This window comes from Mus pahari, chromosome 6 (genome assembly GCF_900095145.1).
Source record: "Mus pahari chromosome 6, PAHARI_EIJ_v1.1, whole genome shotgun sequence".
Taxonomy (NCBI): Eukaryota; Metazoa; Chordata; class Mammalia; order Rodentia; family Muridae; genus Mus; species Mus pahari.
In genome coordinates, this window is record NC_034595.1 from 94,266,446 (window position 1) to 94,286,482 (window position 20,037).

At 47.9% G+C, this 20,037-nt stretch overlaps 1 protein-coding gene across 1 annotated transcript in view; it reads left to right on the plus strand.

Moving 5' to 3' along the window:
* Lrrc38 (leucine rich repeat containing 38) overlaps positions 1 to 17,979 on the plus strand; it is a 22,198-nt gene extending 4,219 nt beyond the window's left edge. The window contains exon 2 of the mRNA XM_021201170.1: positions 16,717 to 17,979. Within this exon, the coding sequence (XP_021056829.1) occupies positions 16,717 to 16,970 (254 nt within the window). The 3' untranslated portion in view covers positions 16,971 to 17,979. The remainder of the gene's footprint in view (positions 1 to 16,716) is intronic.
* Positions 17,980 to 20,037: the final 2,058 nt, after the last annotated feature.

Genomic DNA, 20,037 nt, shown 5'->3' on the forward strand with positions numbered 1-20,037 from the left:
CCCCCCCCCCCCCCCCCCCGTCTGTCTTTCATGAAGGTCAAGGTCAAAAATCTCGGAAGGCCCAGCTGGGGCACTGAAGTATGCTTGCTTGTTTGTGTGTTTGCCACATGCTCTACCACTGTGTGACATCCCCAGTCTTGCATGGCCTTTCTGTAACTCACCCACCTTATCTGTAAATGAAGATGGTACAGTACCCACTAGGTGGGCTTCCTGGGACTTTAAGTGGTGGTGGTGTTAAGACTGCCCCCCCACCCCCCCTGTATTGAAGGTACGTGTGCAGAGAAGCCACGCTCACTGCTAAGCAAGGCTGGGTGGAGCCGGGCTGGATGGACCTTCTGGCTCCCAGCTCAGTAGCTATGTGGACCACCCACTTGCTGCCCTTGAAAAATGAGGCTGCTCTGGGATACAAGCTTCAGGCTCTCTAATCCCTGCCTCTTCCCAGGGAGGGAGCCCCCCAGGCCTGAGTGGAGGACAGCTCCCTCCTGCGTTGCTGTCTGCACCTTTGCACCCTCCTCCATCAGACAGAGCAGAGCTATCTGCTTGTGACCTTAACTGCCTTAGTCAGTAGCAAAAATGCATTGTCTGCCAGGTGAGCCCCCAGGTGAGCCCCCAACACAGGGATAGCGAGTATTCAGCCTCAAAGCTGGTCCCCTAGAAGGGAGAGGGAAGGGAAAGGCCAGGCTAAGACCTGACAAGAAACTGCCCTGCAGGAGGGAGGACTAGAAAGCCAGCACCACCTCCCGTGGACAGTTAGCAGTAAGCAAAATAAGCCAGCAAACAAGTTGAACAAAACTCCTAGGGTGCCCAGTTAGTGTTGGATCTCAGATAAATGAGATGTCCCGTTTTCATATAAGTATGTTATTTTTTTTTATTTTTTATTTATTTATTTATTTATTTATTTATTTATTTTGGTTTTTCGAGACAGAGTTTCTCTGTATAGCCCTGGCTATCCTGGAACTCACTTTGTAGACCAGGCTGGCCTTGAACTCAGAAATCCACCTGCAAGCCGGGTGTGGTGGCGCATGCCTTTAATCCCAGCACTCGGGAGGCAGAGGCAGGTGGATTTCTGAGTTTTATTTTTTTAAAAAATATATTTATTTGGAGCTGGAGTCATCTCCAGCCCTATGTGTGTGTTTTAATGTATACTTTGATACACATGTGTCTGTATAAATGCCACGGTCTTTTCAGAGTCTGTCCTCTCCTTCCACTGTGTGGGCCATGGGCATAGAACTCAGGTTATCAAGCTTGGTGACAAGTGTCTTTATCCACTAAGGCATCTTGCTAGCCCATGGTTATTTTGTTTGTTTCTGTGATGGGGTTTTGCTGTGCAGCCTAGGTTGGCCTGGAACTCATCATTCTCCTTCCCGAGCCTCCCAAGTTCTAGGGTCACCAGCATTCACTTTCAAGCCCAGCTCTGTGGCAGCCCTACCCTGCTGTCTATAGTCACGGATCGCTTTGTCATGTCTGTCGCTTTTACTTAGCTTCTGTGCTTGGTGGACACCCTCCCCAACAACTTTCCCAAGAAACAAAAGCAGTGCCAGATAGAGAGCTGGCATAGAGCTGAGTAGTTAGTTAATAGCTTAGGTAACCTTGTACTCTGGGATCTATCACCTCAGGTCCCATTCTTCTGAGAGGTATGGGAAGGAACAGCATCTTTTTTTTTTTTTTTTTTTTTTTTTCTTTTCCCCTTCAGTCCTCAGTTCCTGGGTGACATCAGGCTGCTTCCTCCTTCCAGTCCCAGGTTCTGTACCTACTGTGGTGGTTCACCATGAGATTCCAAGCTCTTAGGTAGTGAGGGACAGTGGGTGGCCAGGGCACAGAGCTAATATCTCTTTAATCAGAAGCCAGATAGACTCTGGAAATCACCCAGGTAACCGGCCAGGGTAGAGAGGTGGGGGCATGTCAGGAGGATACCAGGAAGCATCTTGTAATGACGCCTTTGTCACAGATGCCGTGCTCCTTAAGACGTCCCTTTGTCACGGTGTCCCTCCCATCAGCCTGGAAGATGGGCAGCAGGGTCTGCAAGCCACCCAGGAGCCTCCTGTTGATCTCTAGGTCCCCAGACCTCTTGAGTGAGCACCAGGGGAGAAGTCTATGAACTGTGTTTATTGTATGGGCTCCATCTCGGGCTTTCCGGTACACAGAGGCTTGATGGGGAGCTTATGGGGGAAGCCTTGGCTCTCTGGCTCTGCACCTTGCAGCTGGGTGATTGTCCTGCTTACGTTACTATCGTTGTAATGAAACACCATGACTAAAAGCAAAGTGGGGAGGAAAGGGTTTATTAGGCTAACACTTCCTCATCTAAGGAAGTCAGGGAAAGAACCTAGAGGCCATGGAAGGGGTGCCGCTTACTGGCTTGATCCTCATGGTTTGCTCAGCCTGCTTTCTTATAGAACTCAGGACCACCAGCCCAGGGATGACACCATCCACAACGGGCTGGGCCCTCCTACATCAATCATGAATTAAGAAAATGTCCTATAGGCTTACCTACTGCCTGTTCTTATAGAGGCGTTTTCTGAATTGAGGATACCTCCTCTCAGACGATTTTAGCTTGTGTCACGTTGACATAAAACTATCCGGCACAGGCACAGTGATATTACCTAAACTGCTGACAGTCTCTAGGGTTAAGATTCCTCTGAAATCAAGAGAGTATAAGTGTAAGACCTGGAAAGCTACTCGCAAGTAAAAAATTGTGACTTAAAAAAATGTTTGTATTCATATATTTTCTTTTCCTTTCTTTTCTTTTTATTTCTTTTCTTTTAAGACAAGATTCACCGTGTAACTCTTGACTAGCCTGGAACTTGCTATGTAACTTGCTATGTAAACCAGGCTGGCCTTGATTGAACTCATAGAGATCCATTTGTCTCTGCCTCTTTGTATCCCACTATGCAAGTATTTTCATAAGGATGTGCATGCACTATGTGGACATGTGGTCAGCAGCTTGAGATGTCATCATCACAGAAGGCTTATTCATAAATGGTCCCTAGCCTTGTCCTGGAGCCATAGTGGAAGAGGCTAGCAGGGACTGAGAGCAAGACTGTATGCCCCGCTTTGGAGGTGTGTGGAGCAGGTGCAGCCTACACGAGGCCTGAGAGAACAGATGTCTCAGAAGGGATGCTAGTTAGACCAGCCCTCTTCTTGCATCTTCCCTTTCGAGCCATGGTCTCTGTGCCCTCCAGAGTCACAGCCCTCAGTACCAGAGATGAGGTGTTTGACTCTGTTGTCCTATGACCTTGACACTCGGAGACATAGGCTGTGGGACTGGGAGGAGGGTGGATGTGGCTGAGCTAAGTGAGCATAAGTGCCTTGTCTCTGCCTCCATCCTAGAGACAACCCAACGGGATCTGTAGGGAGTGTCCTGGCACTTGGGGGCTGGGAGCCCCAGTGGGCACCTCTGTGGGCAGAGTCCTTCCATGATAGAGTGCCGTGGCAGACAGGGTGTTTATCCAGGAACCTGTGTCATAATATCACTTAACCATACTAACTCAGGGCCGGTGGGGGAGGCCATCCTGAGCCCCAGAGATTGCCTCCATTTTCTGATGTCAGCAGGCTTGCCTCGGGCAAATGAATGGGGATTACTGTCATCTGGATTGGAGAGGAAAAAAAAAAAAAAAGCTAAAGCTTGCCTGAAGTCACATGGTTACTTTTTCTTAGACAACTTCAAGGTGACTCTCTCTCTCTCTCTCTCTCTCTCTCTCTCTCTCTCTCTCTCTCTCTCTCTCTTTCTAAAAATAAAATAAATGCTGCTTTGTTTTCCTGATTATAAAAGTAACAAGCTTCAGTTATTAGACCATTGGGAAGTAGATACATGTTACTTGGTCACAATAACAGTCAAAGACAAACAATCAAACGAAAGCAAGCAATAATAACAAAAATGAAACAAAGCCAAACCACAGAAAAACAAAAACCCCAGAGGATGGGGAGATGGCTCAGCAGCTGAGAGCATTGGCTACTCTTCTCTTTTTTTTTTTTTTTTTAAGATTTATTTATTATTATACATAAGTACACTGTAGCTGTCTTCAGATGCACCAGAAGAGGGCGTCAGATCTCATTACGGGATTACAGGTGGTTATGAGCCACCATGTGGTTGCTGGGATTTGAACTCAGGACCTTCGGAAAAGCAGTCAGTGCTCTTACCCGCTAAGCCATCTCCCCAGCCCGCATTGGCTACTCTTGCAGAGGACCTGGGTTCATTCACCAGTACAAACATGGTGGCTCACAACCATATGTAATTCCAGTTCCAGTGCATCTGATGCCTTCTTCTGATCCCCAAATGCATTGCATATGCACCATGCATTTGCATACATGGAGGCAAAAACTCATACACATCTTTAAAAAAAACACAACCACCACCATCACAAAACAACAAGAATCCTTTTATTATTAAAGTTATATGTTAAGCCAGGCAGTAGTGGCGCACGCCTTTAATCCCAGTACTTAGGAGGCAAAGGCAGGCGGATTTCTGAGTTTGAGGCCAGCCTGGTCTACAGAGTGAGTTCCAGGACAGTCAGGACAACACAGAGAAACTCTGTCTTGAAAAAACAAACAAAAAGTTCTATGTTAAAAAAAAATGTCTAGCTGGGTATAGTGATACAGACCTTTAATCCCAGCACTCAGGAGGCAGAGGCAGGCAGATCTCCGAGTTAGAGTCCAGCCTTGTTTACAAAGTGAGTTCCAGGATAGTTAGGACTCTACAGAGAAACCGTGTCTCAAAAAACAAACAAAAGTAAACAAACAACCCCTACATACACACACACACACACACACACACACACACACACACACTCAGGGCATTGTGGTATATGGCTTTGATCTCAGAACTCAGGAAGGCATATCACGGGTGAGATCAAGACCAGCCTGGAACATAGTGAGTTCCAGGACAGCCAGGGCTACACAGTGAGACCCTGTCTCAAAACACCAAAACAAACAAACGAGAAATAAATGAGGCACAAAAACGATAAGTTCTATGTTGGCTAGTTTTATTTCAATTTGATACAAGCTAGAGTCATCTGAAAGGAGTGAACCTCAGTTGAGGAAATACTTCCATAAGACCAGGCTGTAGGGCATTTTCTTAATTAGTGACTAATGGGGAAGGACCCAAGCCATTGTGGCTACCCCTGTGCTGGGGGGGGGGGGTCCTGGGTTCTGTATGACAGCAGGCTGGGGAAGCCATGAGAAGCAAGCCGGTAAACAGCACTCCTCCGTGGCCTCTGCATCAGCTCCTGCCTCCAGGTTCCTGCCTTGCTTGAGTTCCTGTCCTGACTTCCTTCAATGATAAACAGTGATGTGGCAGTGTAATCCGTTCCTCTCCAGGTTGCTTTGGTCATGGTGTTTCATCACCGCAATAGTAACCGGAACTGAGCCAGCTACTATACAGTTGGCTCTACATCTATGGAGGACCAGAGTGATGAAATTCACAGAAAAGGAAGGAAGATGTGGGGGGTTGCCAGGGGCCAGGGAGTGGACATTTAATGGGGACAATTTCAATTTGAGAGGTATATGAGCTCTGGCTGTGTGGTGCCAGGATGAGCCCTTGACCGGACACTGCATACATCCTTCTCTCCATGAAATCAGCTTATTATTTAATCAGACGGAGTGTCTGCCAGCCGAGACAGAGAGGATAATTGGGAATTTTCCCCCATGTGATGGTGGATATTTAATGAAAGTGGCAATAGAAGACAAAGGTTAGCACTATAAGAAATTAGAGCCCACTCTCCTTGACTACGGAGAGCAGGAGCAAGCCTCACGGCGCTACGGGCATACCTCCTGATGCAGTGTTCCTCTCTGGCACGGGAGAGTTCCAGCTGAGGCCACAGCACACACACCCTCTCCAGATGTTCAGAGTGATGAAGAATAGGTATCTGGAAAAACAACAAACAGGGCACCAGAAGACTTGGGGGTCCAGGCCAGAGTCTAGGTGACTGTCCTAGTTAGTTTTCTATTGCTGTGATAAACATCATGAAGCCAACCTGGGGGGAAAAAGAGTTTATTTCATCTTCACAGGCCAAAGGCAAAGGGAAGTAAGAGTTGAAACTCATCTTACAGGTTGCAGACCATTGTTGAAGGAAGTCAGAGCGGGAACTCAAGCAGGCTAGGATGCAACACAAAAACCATGAAGGAAAGCTGCTTACTAGCTTGCTCTCAGGCCCACCTGCGTAGGGACAGTACCGCCTGTAGTAGGGCTGGGTCTTTCATGCCTGTAGGCCAGAAGGGGGCACCAGATCCCCATTACAGATGGTTATGAGCCACCATGTGGTTGCTGGGAATTGAACTCAGGACCTCTGGAAGAGCAGACAGTGCTCTGAATCTCTGAGCTAGCTCTCCAACCCCTGGCCTGGGTCTTTTTTTTTTTTTTTTTTTAACATCAATTAGCCATCAAGAAAATGCTCCTGCCTGGCGTGGTGGCGCACGCCTTTAATCCCAGCACTTGGGAAGCAGAGGCAGGCGGATTTCTGAGTTCGAGGCCAGCCTAGTCTACAGAGTGAGTTCCAGGACAGCCAGGACCATGCAGAGAAACCCTGTCTTGAAAAACAAAACAAAACAAAACAAAACAATGCTCCGACACAATCCGATGGTGGTAATTCTTCAGTTGCAGAGCCTGCCCTCTAGATTAGCGGTCACAGTGACCTTCGGTGAGTCGTCTGAATCCCCTTCACCTCTCATCTCTGTTATGAGGGGGAGTTGGGAAAGGAGGGAAGTTCCGGCATCGAATGTGTCTTGTCACACATCTATCCTACCGTGTGCTGCTGTGTGAGAACAGGCAGAGCGGCTGAAAGCCTGGCAGTGTGCGTGAAAGGCCTCGAAACGCTCTTTGCCCAGCTTCTTTTGGACTTGAACGCTTTTCAGAGAAATGCAAGGAAGGGTTTTTCCTGGCGTGCCTCCTTTCATCCATCCAGAGGCAAGAGGAAGAAGCAGGTTTGGAGGATGGCTTTGGGAGAGAACAGGCTGTAGCTCCCTTCCTCCAAGGTGTGGGAGGAGCTCCTGAGAGCTGTAGCTGTAGCTCTGAGGTGAGTAGATTGGGCGGGCTTTACCACACCCCTTCCTCAAACCTACCTTGCTACTAAGGCCTCTGACACTTCTGGAAGACTGACAAAAGCCATACCACAGGTCTTGGCCCCCGATTGTACAATAGAGGATGCAGCTCAACCAGTGACCAGAGAAATACAAAATGCAGCTCAACCGGTGACATTCTTCTCTATGGCCTGTCAGGTTGATGATGATAAGTAGGCGACTAGCCCGAGCTGGAGAGATGGCTCAGCTGTTAAGGACAATTGCTGCCAATCCCGATGACCTGGGTTTGATCCCTGGGACCTACATGGTAGAAGAGAACTGATTCCTGCCTGCTGTCCTCTGACCTCTGCAAATGCACTGGGGCACACGCCCTTGACTCAAAATACAAAAATAAAATGCAATAAAAACTCTAATGGGAGAGAAAACAATCCTGGAAACATCTGGGAAACCAGTGAGAAGAGCATGATCTCTCTACCATAAAGTGCCTTGCTGTCGCGATCGCCTAACTTGCCAGCAAGAAAGCCGCGCCACAACAGGATCCTTCTGCAGACGTTTTAAAACGGGTTTTATCGCTGAAGCGAAAAGACCCCGAGCCTGAAAACTGGTGCTGCTTAAATAGGCCTAAGAGGAATGTGTCACTCTATGATTGGTGCTTACTATATACCCTCATTTGCATGCTCCGGGCTTGAGCTGTGACTCATCATCTGTGCTGTTTGAGCATGTGCACAACAGTTGTCAGTTGTCAGTTAGTTGGCCGACGCCCTTCGGGCTCAGATGCCATCTTATAATGGTGAATGTGGCTTCCCACACCTTGCAGCCATTAAATGTGTGTTTTTGCGTGTGTCCTCATGTGGTATATATGCATGTGTGTGATATACTCACGTTGCGTGGGCCATTGCAGAAAAAGTACTTTCAGAGGTCAGAGTACACCTGATGTCATGGTCCACCTATTGTCTTTAGGCAGGGTCCCTCATAGAACCTAGGGCTAGGCTGGAAGCCAGGAAGTCCCAGCCATTCACCTGACTCTGCCGCCCACAGCACTGTGCTTACAGGTGCGCATGTGGCCATGTCTGCCTAAAAAAAAAAAAATTGATGCTGGGATTATAAGTACGTTAACAACCTCACCTACCTTTTCATATATACATATATATATATATATATATATATTCTGGAGACTCCAACTTTGGTTGTCATTCTCTCACAGCAAGCTCATCTAACCATTCCATTATCTTTCTAGTTTCCAAAGTGTATTTTATTCTATAGTACCAAGACTCAGGAGTGTGAAGTGGCAGGATGTCTTGAGCCCAGGAGCTTGGGCTCACCAAATATCCATAAAAGTGGTATTTGGTGAATGAGAAGATATTCTCCATGGGTTATCAAACATGGTGCCGGAGGTATTTCTACCAGACAGATTTGTCTAAGGAGATTTGCTAGGTTCATTTAGGAGAGGACCTTGAAAGGTCTAAACTATTGCGCAAACTGTATTTATAAGTTTTTCCATCTGCCTTCTGTTCGTTTATTGCTGGTGTCTCAGTGCGTATGTAGGATTTGCCTAGTAAGCAGAATTAGGAGAGCAGAAACCTATCTTTAACAACAGAAGTGCTTAGGAGAGCTTGTGGCCAATCGCATTGAGCAGCTAGCTCTCTTGAGGCCAAAGCCTGAGAAAGGCCCCCTGGGAGGTTTGCGCCCAGCCTGTTCCTTGGCGAGGGGCCGGGCCAGGCTTGAGAGATTAATCTCAATCCACCATCTGCTGTGTCACTGTCTATTTCTAGGATGGCACTTTGTCACCCTCACCACTCAGGTGTCAGCTGTGGGAAGAAGTCATCATTCAGGGGATGGAGCCTGGGGGTGTGGGCGGGAGGAGGACCTCAGCCACTCACGGGAGTAAGGCGCCCATCCCAAGAGAGAAGCCGGGCCAGAACAAGATGGAGCTGGCTGATGTGAGGAATGGATAGAAGGAAGGGCCACTACAGGGTGGAAACCAGGAGGACAATTAAGCTGCCCACGGGGAAGTCACCCCAAGGAGAGGTGATCTGCACAGACACCTTTTCCATAGTCCTCCAGGATGCAGAAGCCTCCAAGCTGGGGGGTTGGCAGGAAATCTGGGCAGCCATTGGTAATGTGTGGCCGCGGGACAGGAGCTGTGACAACCGGGACTAACTCATCTGTGATTCCCACTTTTCACAATCCATCGAGGGGCCACTGAGCACAGGCCAGAGAACCCAACCCTCTCTGAGTAGACGGGAAGGTATCAATGGAAGGAGGCCAGCTGATCCTCGGGGCTGAAGAAGCAGGCTCAGAAAAGGACAGTGCTGCAGCTCGGCTGCAAGAGTGCTCCCACAGCATGCTGGAAGCCTGGGTGCTGACTCTGGCACTGAAAACTGGGTGTGGTTAACACAGGCCATGTAGGTTGAGGCAGGAGGACTGCCTGCTGGAGGCCAACTTTGGCTACATAGTGAAGCTCTATCTCAACAAACAAACAAGCAAACAAACAAGCAACCCAAAGCCCTCAAACAATAATCAGGAGGGGGAGATAGTTTTGGGGGTTTGGGCAGCAGGAAGGGTTGCAGGACTAAGTGGGCTCCTCTTTCTTTCTTTCTTTTTCTTTTTTTTTTTTTTTTTTTTTTTTTTTTTTTTGTTTTTTGTTTTTCGAGACAGGGTTTCTCTGTGTAGCCCTGGCTGTCCTGGAATTCACTTTGTAGACCAGGCTGGCCTCGAACTATAGAAATCCGCCTCCCTCTGTCTCCCAAGTGCTGGGATTAAAGGGGTGGGCCACCACCGCCCAGCGGCTCCGCTTTCTTTTGAGGTATTGAACTTCAGTGTTGTTTGTGTTGGCACAGAGAGCTGCTAACCCCATTGTGGTCATTCCCTGGTTGCTGAGGGAAGAGTGGCTGTGTGTGCTCAAGTGTGTGTGCATGCGTCGTGTGCGTGTTTAAGCCTAAGGATGACCTTGGCTATCACTTCGTAGATGGCATCTGTCCTAGTTTCATTTCTCTTGCTGTGGTAAAATCCTGACGAAAACCGATTTGGAGAAGAAAGGATTTCTTTGGCTGACAGGTTACAGCCTGTCATCAGGGAAAGCCAAGGCAGGAACTGAAGCAGAGATTTCTGAGGACACTGCTTGCTGGCTTGCTCCCCGTGGCTTGCTCAGCCTGCTTGCTTATACGAGCCAGGACCACCAGCCCAGACGCAGCACCATCCAGAGAGGGCTGGGCTCTCCTCCCACCAATCGCCAATCAAGAAGATGTTCTGCCGACACAGACATGCCTCAGGTCAATCTGCTCTCTCTTCTTCCAGGTGATTCCAGTCTGTATCAAGTTGACAGAAGCCAACCAGGACACCATCCATCCTGCCTTCTGAGGCAGAGTCTTTCACCAGCCTGGGACTCACCAAGTAGGGCTGTGGTTGCCAGCACAGAGCACGGTGCATGGCTTTTTAAAAGTGGACTCTGGGTATTGAAATCAGGTCCTAATGCTTGCTATCTCCTGAGCTGGCAAGCAGTTTTAAAGAGTTGTACTCAAGCACACTGTCTTAGTTGGGGTTTTACTGCTGTGAACAGACACCATGACCAAGGCAACTCTTGTAAGGACAATATTTAATTGGGGCTGGCTTACTGGCTCAGAGGTTCAGTCCATTATCATCAAGGCAGGAACATGACAGCATCCAGGCAGGCACGGTGCAGGCAGAGCCGAGAGTTCTACATCTTCATCTGAAGGCTGCTAGTGACTTCTAGGCAGCTAGGATGAGGGTCTTAAAGTCCATACCCACAGTGACACACCTACTCCAACAAGACCACACCTCCAAATAGTGCCACTCCTGGGCCAAGCATATTCAAACCATGACAACATGTATACCTGCATATGCATATACACACACACACACACACACACACACACACACACACACACACACACAAGCCTATCTTTTACACCTGCTTCATAAACTGGCCAGCCCTGATATTCTTTTCTGTTTTGAATCAAACACACCAGAGTCACTTTCTTCAGACAGACCAGAAGAGGGCATTACAGATAGTTGTGAGCCACCATGTGGATGCTGGGGATTGAACTCATGACCTCTGGAAGAGCAATCAGTGCTCTTAACCACTGAGCCATCTCTCCAGCCCTGAAACTAGGATTTTTGATTCAACACAGAAAAGAATTTCAGGGCTGGCCAGTTTATGAAGCTGAATTTATTAAGGATCATTTAATACAGATTTAAATGTGAGAGTTAGAAGAGAAGGGCGCTCTTAGAAGCACAGACAGACACACCTGAGAACAAATGTACTCAACGAGTCCTGGAAAGTATACCCAAGTATGTGCAGACTCCTCAAGGAAGAGTGGCACATCTAATCGTTATATGTCCTGGTGTCTGTCAACTTGACACAAGCTCAAACTATCTAGGAAAAGAGAAACCTCAATCCAGAAAATGCTCCCGCCAGACTGGCCTGTGGGCTTGTCTTTGGAGGCATTTTCTTAATTGGTGATGGGTGTGGGAGAGCCCAGCCTACTGTGGGCAGTGCCACCCCTGGGCTGGTGTCCTAGGCTGCATGAGAAAGCAGGCTGAGCAAGTCATGGGGAGCAAGCCTGCAAGCAGCACCCCTCCATGGCCTCTGGTTGAGATCTTGCCTTCATGCTCATAGCTTGAGTTCCTGTGCTGGTTTCTCTGATTTTGGACTGTAATCTGAAAGCAAAATGAAGCCCGGTCTCCTAAGTTGGTTTTGCTTAATGTTTTATTACAGCAATAGAGACCATTCTAGATGGGGCTGGAGAGATAGATGGTTAGTGGTTAAGAGCACTAGGTGACCTTGTAGAGGACCCAGGTCTAGTTCTCAGAACTGACATGCTAGCTTATTGCTTCAGTTTCAAGAGATTTCATGCCCTCTTATGGTCTCTGTGGGCATTGCATGTACATGATGCACAGATATACATATAGGCAAAACCACATAAAATAAAATTTAAAAAAATCTAAGAGATAATATATACTTTTATATTCAAACGGTTGCTTAAATGAGATGCTTTTGTTTGTTTGCTTGAGACAAAATTTCATATAACCCTCAGTATATGCTGAGACTAGCCTTGAACTCTGATCCTCATGACGCTACCTTTCAAGTGTTGAGGATACAAACACACCTGGCTCCTGGGGACACTTCGAATTGCCCCACTGGTTGGGGGTCCTGCTCGCACTTCCTGAAAAGAGGATGGGATGCTAATATCCTAAATCACATGGATGGCACAAGCCAAGGACCAGCATCCTATCAAACATGCCAAGAGTCCTGGGTTTGGGGTTAGGAGGAGCTCAGTTGGTAGAGTGTTTGTCTAGTACGCAGGAAGCCCTGGGTTCAATTCCCAGCACCCATAAACCAGGCATGGTGGAGTATGCCCATAATCCTAGCACTTTCAGGTGAAAGCAGGTGAGTTTGAATAGCAAGGCCATTCTTGGCTACATATGAGTTCAAGGCTAGTCTGGGGTACATGAAACTGCCTCAAAAACAAAAACCCAGGGGCTGGAAAAACAGTTCAGTGGTTAGGGCAGTGTATAGCTTTCAGGGGACTGGAGTTTGATTCCCAACACCCACATCAGACAGTTTATAACTACCTGTAATTCCAGCTCCAGGAGATCTGACATGTCTTCCAACTTTAAGTCAATCAATCAATCAATCAATCAATCAGTAAACCACAACCTAATTAACTCAGTGGACCACACACAAAGCATGCACAGCCAGAGGATGGTGACGAATGCCTTTAATCCCAGCACTTGGGAGGGCAAAGGTAGGTGGACTCTGTTTGAGGCCAGTCATTGGGTGTGGGGATGAGATCCGGAAAGGGTGTGTGTATGTGTGTGTAAATGACTACATGCGTTATATACATGTAGAAAATTATCAAACTATCAAACAAACAGCAGCAATAAAACCCAAACAGAAACAGTGCCAGATTGAGAAACCGGGTCTATGATAAGATACTGCTAAGGAGAGAAGGGAATCCTAAAGTCACAGACCCCACCATGAAGCCCTGCACCAATCATGGGTACTGCTGCAGATGGCTCCAAGGGCAGATCTCCGCCCTCTTCTGCCTGGCCCCGCCCATCCTGCTGAGTCTTTGTCCAGTCCCTCTTGTTTGTCTGCCCTCTCTGTGAGCGCAGGAGAGCCAGTAAGCCAGGATGTCTTATCACAACCTAGAGTGCAAGTCCAACCTCCACCCCGGTGGGATGCTCGGCGGTTTCCCAAATAAGCCCTTTTCTTCCAGCCACGGAGAAATGTGAAATGACATTTTCTAAAAACGCCGCTTTGTAAAAATGCCAAGGCTAATCTCGAGGCACAAAGAGCATTGTGGAAATCGGAATTGACGCAGGGAGCTGCAGCCTGGGAAGGGGACAGAGCTTAAAGGTGCGCGCTAGGGGTGTGCATGGCTTTGGACTCTGAAAGCTGAGCTGAGACCCCCCCTATGAGCTTGAGGGTCGCGTGTTGCCTGCTGCTGTTAGAACCCTGCTCATGCTCAGGCTGGACTCTCCTTTCTTGGTTTTAGGGCATTTGGCTAGCTATTAAGAAGAGGCAGACTGACTGATTTTAGCACTGAAGAAAGAGATGTCTATTTCGGAGTCCCACTAGGGAAATCTTAGAACTTCCCTGATGCCCAAAGGCTTTTCAAGTGCTCTGAATAAGAATGTTGGAATTTGATTTTTTTAAAAAAGTATGCCTAATTTTTAATATTCAAGTGTGTGTGTGTGTAGGCCAGAAGTGGGCATCAGATCCCCGGGAGCTGGAATTACAGGCAGTTGTGAACCATCTGATGTGGGTGGGTGCTTGAACCCAACTTGCGTACACTAGAGGAGCAAAAAGTACTCTTAACCATTGAGCTATCTCTCCAGTTCCATGTTTTATTTTATTTTATTTTATTTTATTTTAAAGATTTATTTATTTATTATATGTAAGTACACTGTAGCTGTCTTCAGACACACCAGAAGAGGGAGTCAGATCTTGTTATGGGTGGTTATGAGCCACCATGTGGTTGCTGGGATTTGAATTCTGGACCTTTGCAAGAGCAGTCGGGTGCTTTTACCCACTCACCAGGCCCCATGTTTTATTTTTTGTTTTCAGACATAATTCCATGTATCTCGAGCTGGCCCAATCTTCCTGCTTGCAAATTTCAGTGTTATAGGCATGCATTATGTCATACTGGAATAGAAACCAAGGCTCTATGCACATTAGGCAAGCACTCTGCCAATGGAGCTACATCCCATTCCAGCTGTGGAGTTTTATCTTCTTAAGAAACAGTCAAAGGCTTGGGATGTAGCTCAACGGTACTGTGCTTGCCTATGAGGAGCAAGGCCCAGGCTCCTACCCTCAGTACCACCCAGACAGACAGACAGACAGATGGGGGTGGGGGAGGGGAGGCGAAAGGAAAGAAGGGGACGGGAAGGGAAAAAAGGAGGAAGTGTAAAAGAAAGAAAAGAGTAAAAAAAAAAAATCATGGTAAAGATAGACATGATATCCTACCTACAAGAAGTGCAGGGACAAAGAAGGAGCGGACTCTGAAGGAATGGCCCAACTTGAGACCCAGCTTATGGACAAGAACCAGTCCCTAACACTATTAATAACACTCTGTCCTGCTCATGGGCAGGAGCCTAGCATAAATGTCCTGTTAGAGAGTCCACCTAGCAGCTGATGGAAACAGATGCAGAGACCCACAGTCAAACATTAGAGCTTGGGAGTCTTGTGGAAGAGCCTGGGGAAGGACTGAGGAACCTGGAGGACATAGGCGTCCCATAGGAAGACCAATAGAGTCAACTAGTCTGGATTCTTGGGGGCTCCCAGACACTGAATTATCAACCAAAAGGCATGCATGGGTTGGACTTACCTCCCCGACCCCACACGTATGTAGCAGATGTGCAGCTTGGTCTTCATGCTAGTTCCCAGCAACTGGAGCAGGCACTGTCCCTGACTCTGTTGCCTACCTGTGGATTCTGTTCTCCTTGAAGTAGTCTTCCCAGGCTGCTTGTCTGGCCCCGGTGGGAGAGGATTGCAGAGACTCGATGTGCCAGGGTTAGGATCCAGTGGGGGCCTTCCCCTTTAGAGGATAAGGGAATAGGGGATGGGGAGAGGAACTGTTTGGAGGGGGGACTGGGAGAAGGAGGAGGGCTGAGATCGGGATGTAAAGTGAATAAATCATTTAGTGGAGAAAAAAGGATGGGCATGGTGGCTCATTCCTTTAATCCCAGCACTTGGGAGACAGAGGCAGGTGGACCTCTGTGGGTCTGAGGCCAGCCTTGTCTATAGACTGAGCTCCAGGACAGCCAGGGCTGTCACACAGAAACCTTGTCTCAATCAAACAAACAAACAAGAAAAGAAAAGATTTAACTAAATGGGGCTGGAGAGATGCCTCAGCAATTAAAAGCACATACCACTTGTTCTTTCACGGGACCTGAATTCTGTTTCCAACAACCTATGCCAAGCAATTCTAGATGAGCCAATGGCTCTGGCTTTCAAGGGCACTACATGTAAACACGCACATAGATACACATACAGACACACACATATAGACAGACACTCATGCACACACACACACACACACACACACAGTGAAGAGAAGCAGTAGGATGAACAGAATCAATGTACACTACATGCATATATATGAATGGGAAGTCATTCCTATTCCATTAATTTATACATTTAATGTGTAATGAGGAAGCCAGGTGTGGTGAACACAGGCCTTTAATCTCAGAACTTGAGAAGCAGAGGCAGGCAGTTCTCTGTGGTTTTGAAGCCAGCCTGGTCTACATAGTGAGTTTTGGGCCATCCAGAGCTACTGTGCCTCAAAAAAAAATTTTGTATATGGAAAATCAAAGCCACAAATAAACCAAAGAGCTCTGGTTGTCTAAATCCTTGGGTCTATAAAGCAGCTGCATTGATTTCGGGAGAGGTCAGAGTTGCTAGGCAACTGTTCCCTTGGGAGGGCTACATGGGTGGAGCAGCTGTGGATGTACAAGGGATGGGACAGCAATGAAGGAGGGAGAAAGCTCAAATATTCTTTCTCCATTTTTGTTTCTGAGCTGGAGGAAATGAGTCACACTAGTAAGAACCCCAACAGTGGTTTGGGGGTGCTGGGCAGTGAGTGAGAATATTCTTTGCTGGGTACAAGGAGTCTCATTAAGAAGGTTGAAAGACAGCCGGGCTGTGGTGGCGCACGCCTTTGATCCCAGCACTTGGGAGGCAGAGGCAGGTGGATTTCTGAGTTCGAGGCCAGCCTGGTCTACAGAGTGAGTGCCAGGACAGCCAGGGCTGTACAGAGAAACCCTGTCTCGAAAAACAAACAAACAAACAAAAAAAGAAGGTTGAAAGACAACACCCTAACTTTCAGATGATGTTAGGAAAGGGTTGGGGGTGAGCTCTTTGCAGCTTGGAAACACAGAAACAGGGAACAAGAGAGGCTTTCCCAAATACTTGAAGGCACCAAAGGTAAGCAAGGGTTAATGGTTGCTAAGCTTCCTGTCAAAATGGTGTCTTCCATTTTCTCCCTGGAAAAAGCGCACCTTATAAATCTCTCCACAGGTGACAGGAAGTCTCCAGTGCTGAAGCCTGGGCTCTCAAGCCTAGATTTGAACCTGTGAAGCTAGGTTACCAAGTGTTGTGAGAACTCCTCCCCGGAGGTTACTTCTGAGTTGTCATGGGCTGCAGCCTAACCCTCTCTCATTCCACCCATCTCTCCCCAGGCCTCGATGCCATCCAGTGCTCACTGCCCATGGAGGACCGGAGGGTGGCCTTGAGGGAGCTGTCCGAAGCCAGTTTCAGCGAGTGTAAGTTCAGCCTATCTCTCACAGACCTATTCATCATCATCTTCTCTGGGGTGGCTGTGTCTATTGCTGCCATCATCTCCAGCTTCTTCCTGGCCACTGTGGTGCAGTGTTTCCAGAGGTGCGCCCCTAACAAGGACACTGAAGATGAGGATGACGATGAAGATGACTGAGCTACCTCCTCCCGCTCTTTGCTTTCCCACACTCAGCCAGTGGCACCTCTCCAGGGGAGACTGATGCTGAAGACAGAAGAATCGCATCACTCCAGGCAGTAAACGGGATGGAGCTTGCCTAGATGCACCCGCTGGGACGGCCGACCCCAGCGTATAGAATCAGCAGAGTAGAGACGCAGGAAGGATGGAGAGATTCACTCTTAAGCAGAGCCAGCCTCCCAGGCTGGGGGACTCATGTGTGTGAAGACAATCAAGTCAGGCTTCATGGCTTACAGCTTTACAACCCTCCCAAGCTGAAGTGAGAGCTCACAGCTTCTGACCCCAGAGGTGTTCAGACCGTTCTTATTACAAGCTGCACATGGACCATGAGCCCTCTTCCCCCTGAAAGACAGTAGTGTTCTCAGTATAGTTTCGTGTTGCGCTCCTTCTCCACGGGAACAGGAATCCTTTTCTTCTATAGAAGATCCCAGCAGCCTTGAGGTGTTAGACCAAGAACAGACACACGTATTTTCCATAGACAATGTCTGTCTCCCCTCTGTCGCTGTGATGATACCTCACACCCAACGTGATGAACGTGGGTTGATGCGCGATGACCTGAGCCAGCAGTACTGAGCTGGTGGGCTGGGGACCGAGACCTGAGGCGGAGGCTCACAAGGGGACCCACTCCTTCAGGGTGTTTTGAAGAGGGCCCTTTGGATATGATTCAGTCTTGAGACCCAGTGCATTTAATGCCCTTATAATTCAGACTTTGGGGCCCTCCCTGCCCCTTCTACCAGGTGAGGACCCAGGGAGAAGGTCTATGAACTAGGAAGGGGTCTCTCACAGGAACTAAACCATACTGGTGCCCCAGCCTCTACCTTCTAGCCTCCCAAACTGAGAGGAATAAATGTTTGTTATTTATAAGCCCTCATGTCTGTGATTGGGGGGCGGATGGGATAGAAGCTCAAGGATACTAGGGCACCATCTTTAGCTGAAATGTTGCCAAAAAAATAAAAGCTTAGGCTTTGTCAAGAGTGCCTGTAGTCTGTTGGTAAAGAGGCTGGGAAAGCATGTGTTGTAGTCATGTGGACTCCAGTCCTTATCCTAAGAGGTAACAACTTACAGAGGACTGACAATCGCGATGGCCACTTGGCTTCTCAGTCTCCTTCCTGTAGTGTACCATCAAGGTGTTCTCCCAGAGAGTCCTACCTCAGCCAGTAGCTGAGCCTTCCTCTGTGTTGGAGTAGTCTTAGACCTATTAGCTGTAGAAGTTTTGGGGAAACTCTTCTAGAAGCCAGGGGGTCAATAAGGAGGTTGCATTGGGCCAACAAAGTGTTCATTAAGCAAAACAAAACAAAACAACAAAAACAAAAATCCTGGGTGTGATGCCACACACTATTAATCCCAGCTCCCATGAGGTAGAAATAGAGCTCTATGAACCAGGTTCATCTGGAACGCCTCTTAGGATTTACTCTCTGTCCTTCGGACTTCATTTACGTCCTTGGAGTCTGCTACCGCTTCCCAAGTGATAGTTTTGTTTCCGTGTATTAACCTTGTGTAACCAACCAGTCAGGGTTACATGCTACATAATAAAATCCTGCCTTAAAATAAAAAGTTGGCATAGTAACACATACCTATTAACCCAGGCAGCGGAGGTGCAGGCAAGAGGACTGTCTCAAGTTTGAGGCTTGGCTGGGCTACATAGTGCAAGTGAGAGTTTGTCTCAAAAGCAAATGAACAAAAACCTTAACACAGGGACTTGGCCTCTGAACACCCTCCACCAGTGTCATCAGTGGCCTCAGGGTGTGCATGACATTTCCTTGGGACATAGGCTGTGACAGTGTTTTCTGGAGTGAAGGAGACAGCACTTTGATTCAGAGACAGTATGAAGCAGACATGTTGTGAGCCCCAGTGGGTTAATGCAAGATGACGTGTGCTGGATACAGTGCGTGGGCTGGGAGCCAGGACCTGGACCAGAAGCTCCTGAGAAACTGCCAGGATGTTTTAGGGAACCACTCCTTTGCTGTCCATAATACACACCTTAAAGGCCAGGTGCAGCAGTGCACCCCTATAATCCCAGCGCTTGGGAGATAGAGGCAGGAGGGTCAGTTGTTCACGGCCAGTCTGCACTTCAAGCAATCGTACTGGGGACTAGAGAGATGGCTCAGCAGTTTGGATAAGTTGTTTGCCCCGCAGAGGACCCTGGCTTGGTTCCCAGCACCCACGTGGCAGCTCATAACCATCTGTAACTCTACTTCTAGGGGATCCAATGCCTCCTCCTGGCCTCCAGGGGCTCCTACATGCACACAGTACACGTAAGCTCACACACATACAAAGAAAGAAAGAACAAAGTCTTGGTTCTGTGATTATTACGGAGCACTTGCTGACTGCCAGGTTCTGGGTTGTGCTGGACCACATGGGCACATCACCCTGGAAGCATGGCCTTTTCTTTAAAATACAAGGAAGCAAAATGATCACTTGGGAAACAGTAGCAGACTCTTAAAAAGGAAATAAATGAGGTCCCAGGACAGAGAGTAACTCATAGCAGGCATTCCCGTGCGACTGGATGCTGTGTGAGCCAGAGATCTCCAGAGAAACATGGCATACAAGAGATGTATTGAAGGAACTGGCTCACGTAGGTGGGTGAGGACAAGTACCACGTTTTGCATTTGGCAAGCTGGGGACAGGAGAGTTGATGCTGCAGTCCCAAGCTCAGTTCAGCAGTCAGGGAGAGTGAGTTTCTCCTCGGCTGCCTCTGTGATTTGCTCAGGCCCCGAATGGATATGGATTGACTGATACCAACATCATGCTACACAATCACTCGATTTAAGTGTTGATTTTGGCTAGAAATAGCTGCAGTAGACACACTTGGGACTAAGCACACATCTGAGCACTTTTCAGCCCAGTCAACTTGACACATGAAGCTAACCACAATCTCCCAGAGGCTTCTTTTTTTATTATTTATTTATTTATTTATTTATTTATTTATTTATTTATTTATTTATTTATTTTTTTTCGAGACAGGGTTTCTCTGTATAGTCCTGGCTGTCCTGGAACTCACTTTGTAGACCAGGCTGGCCTCGAACTC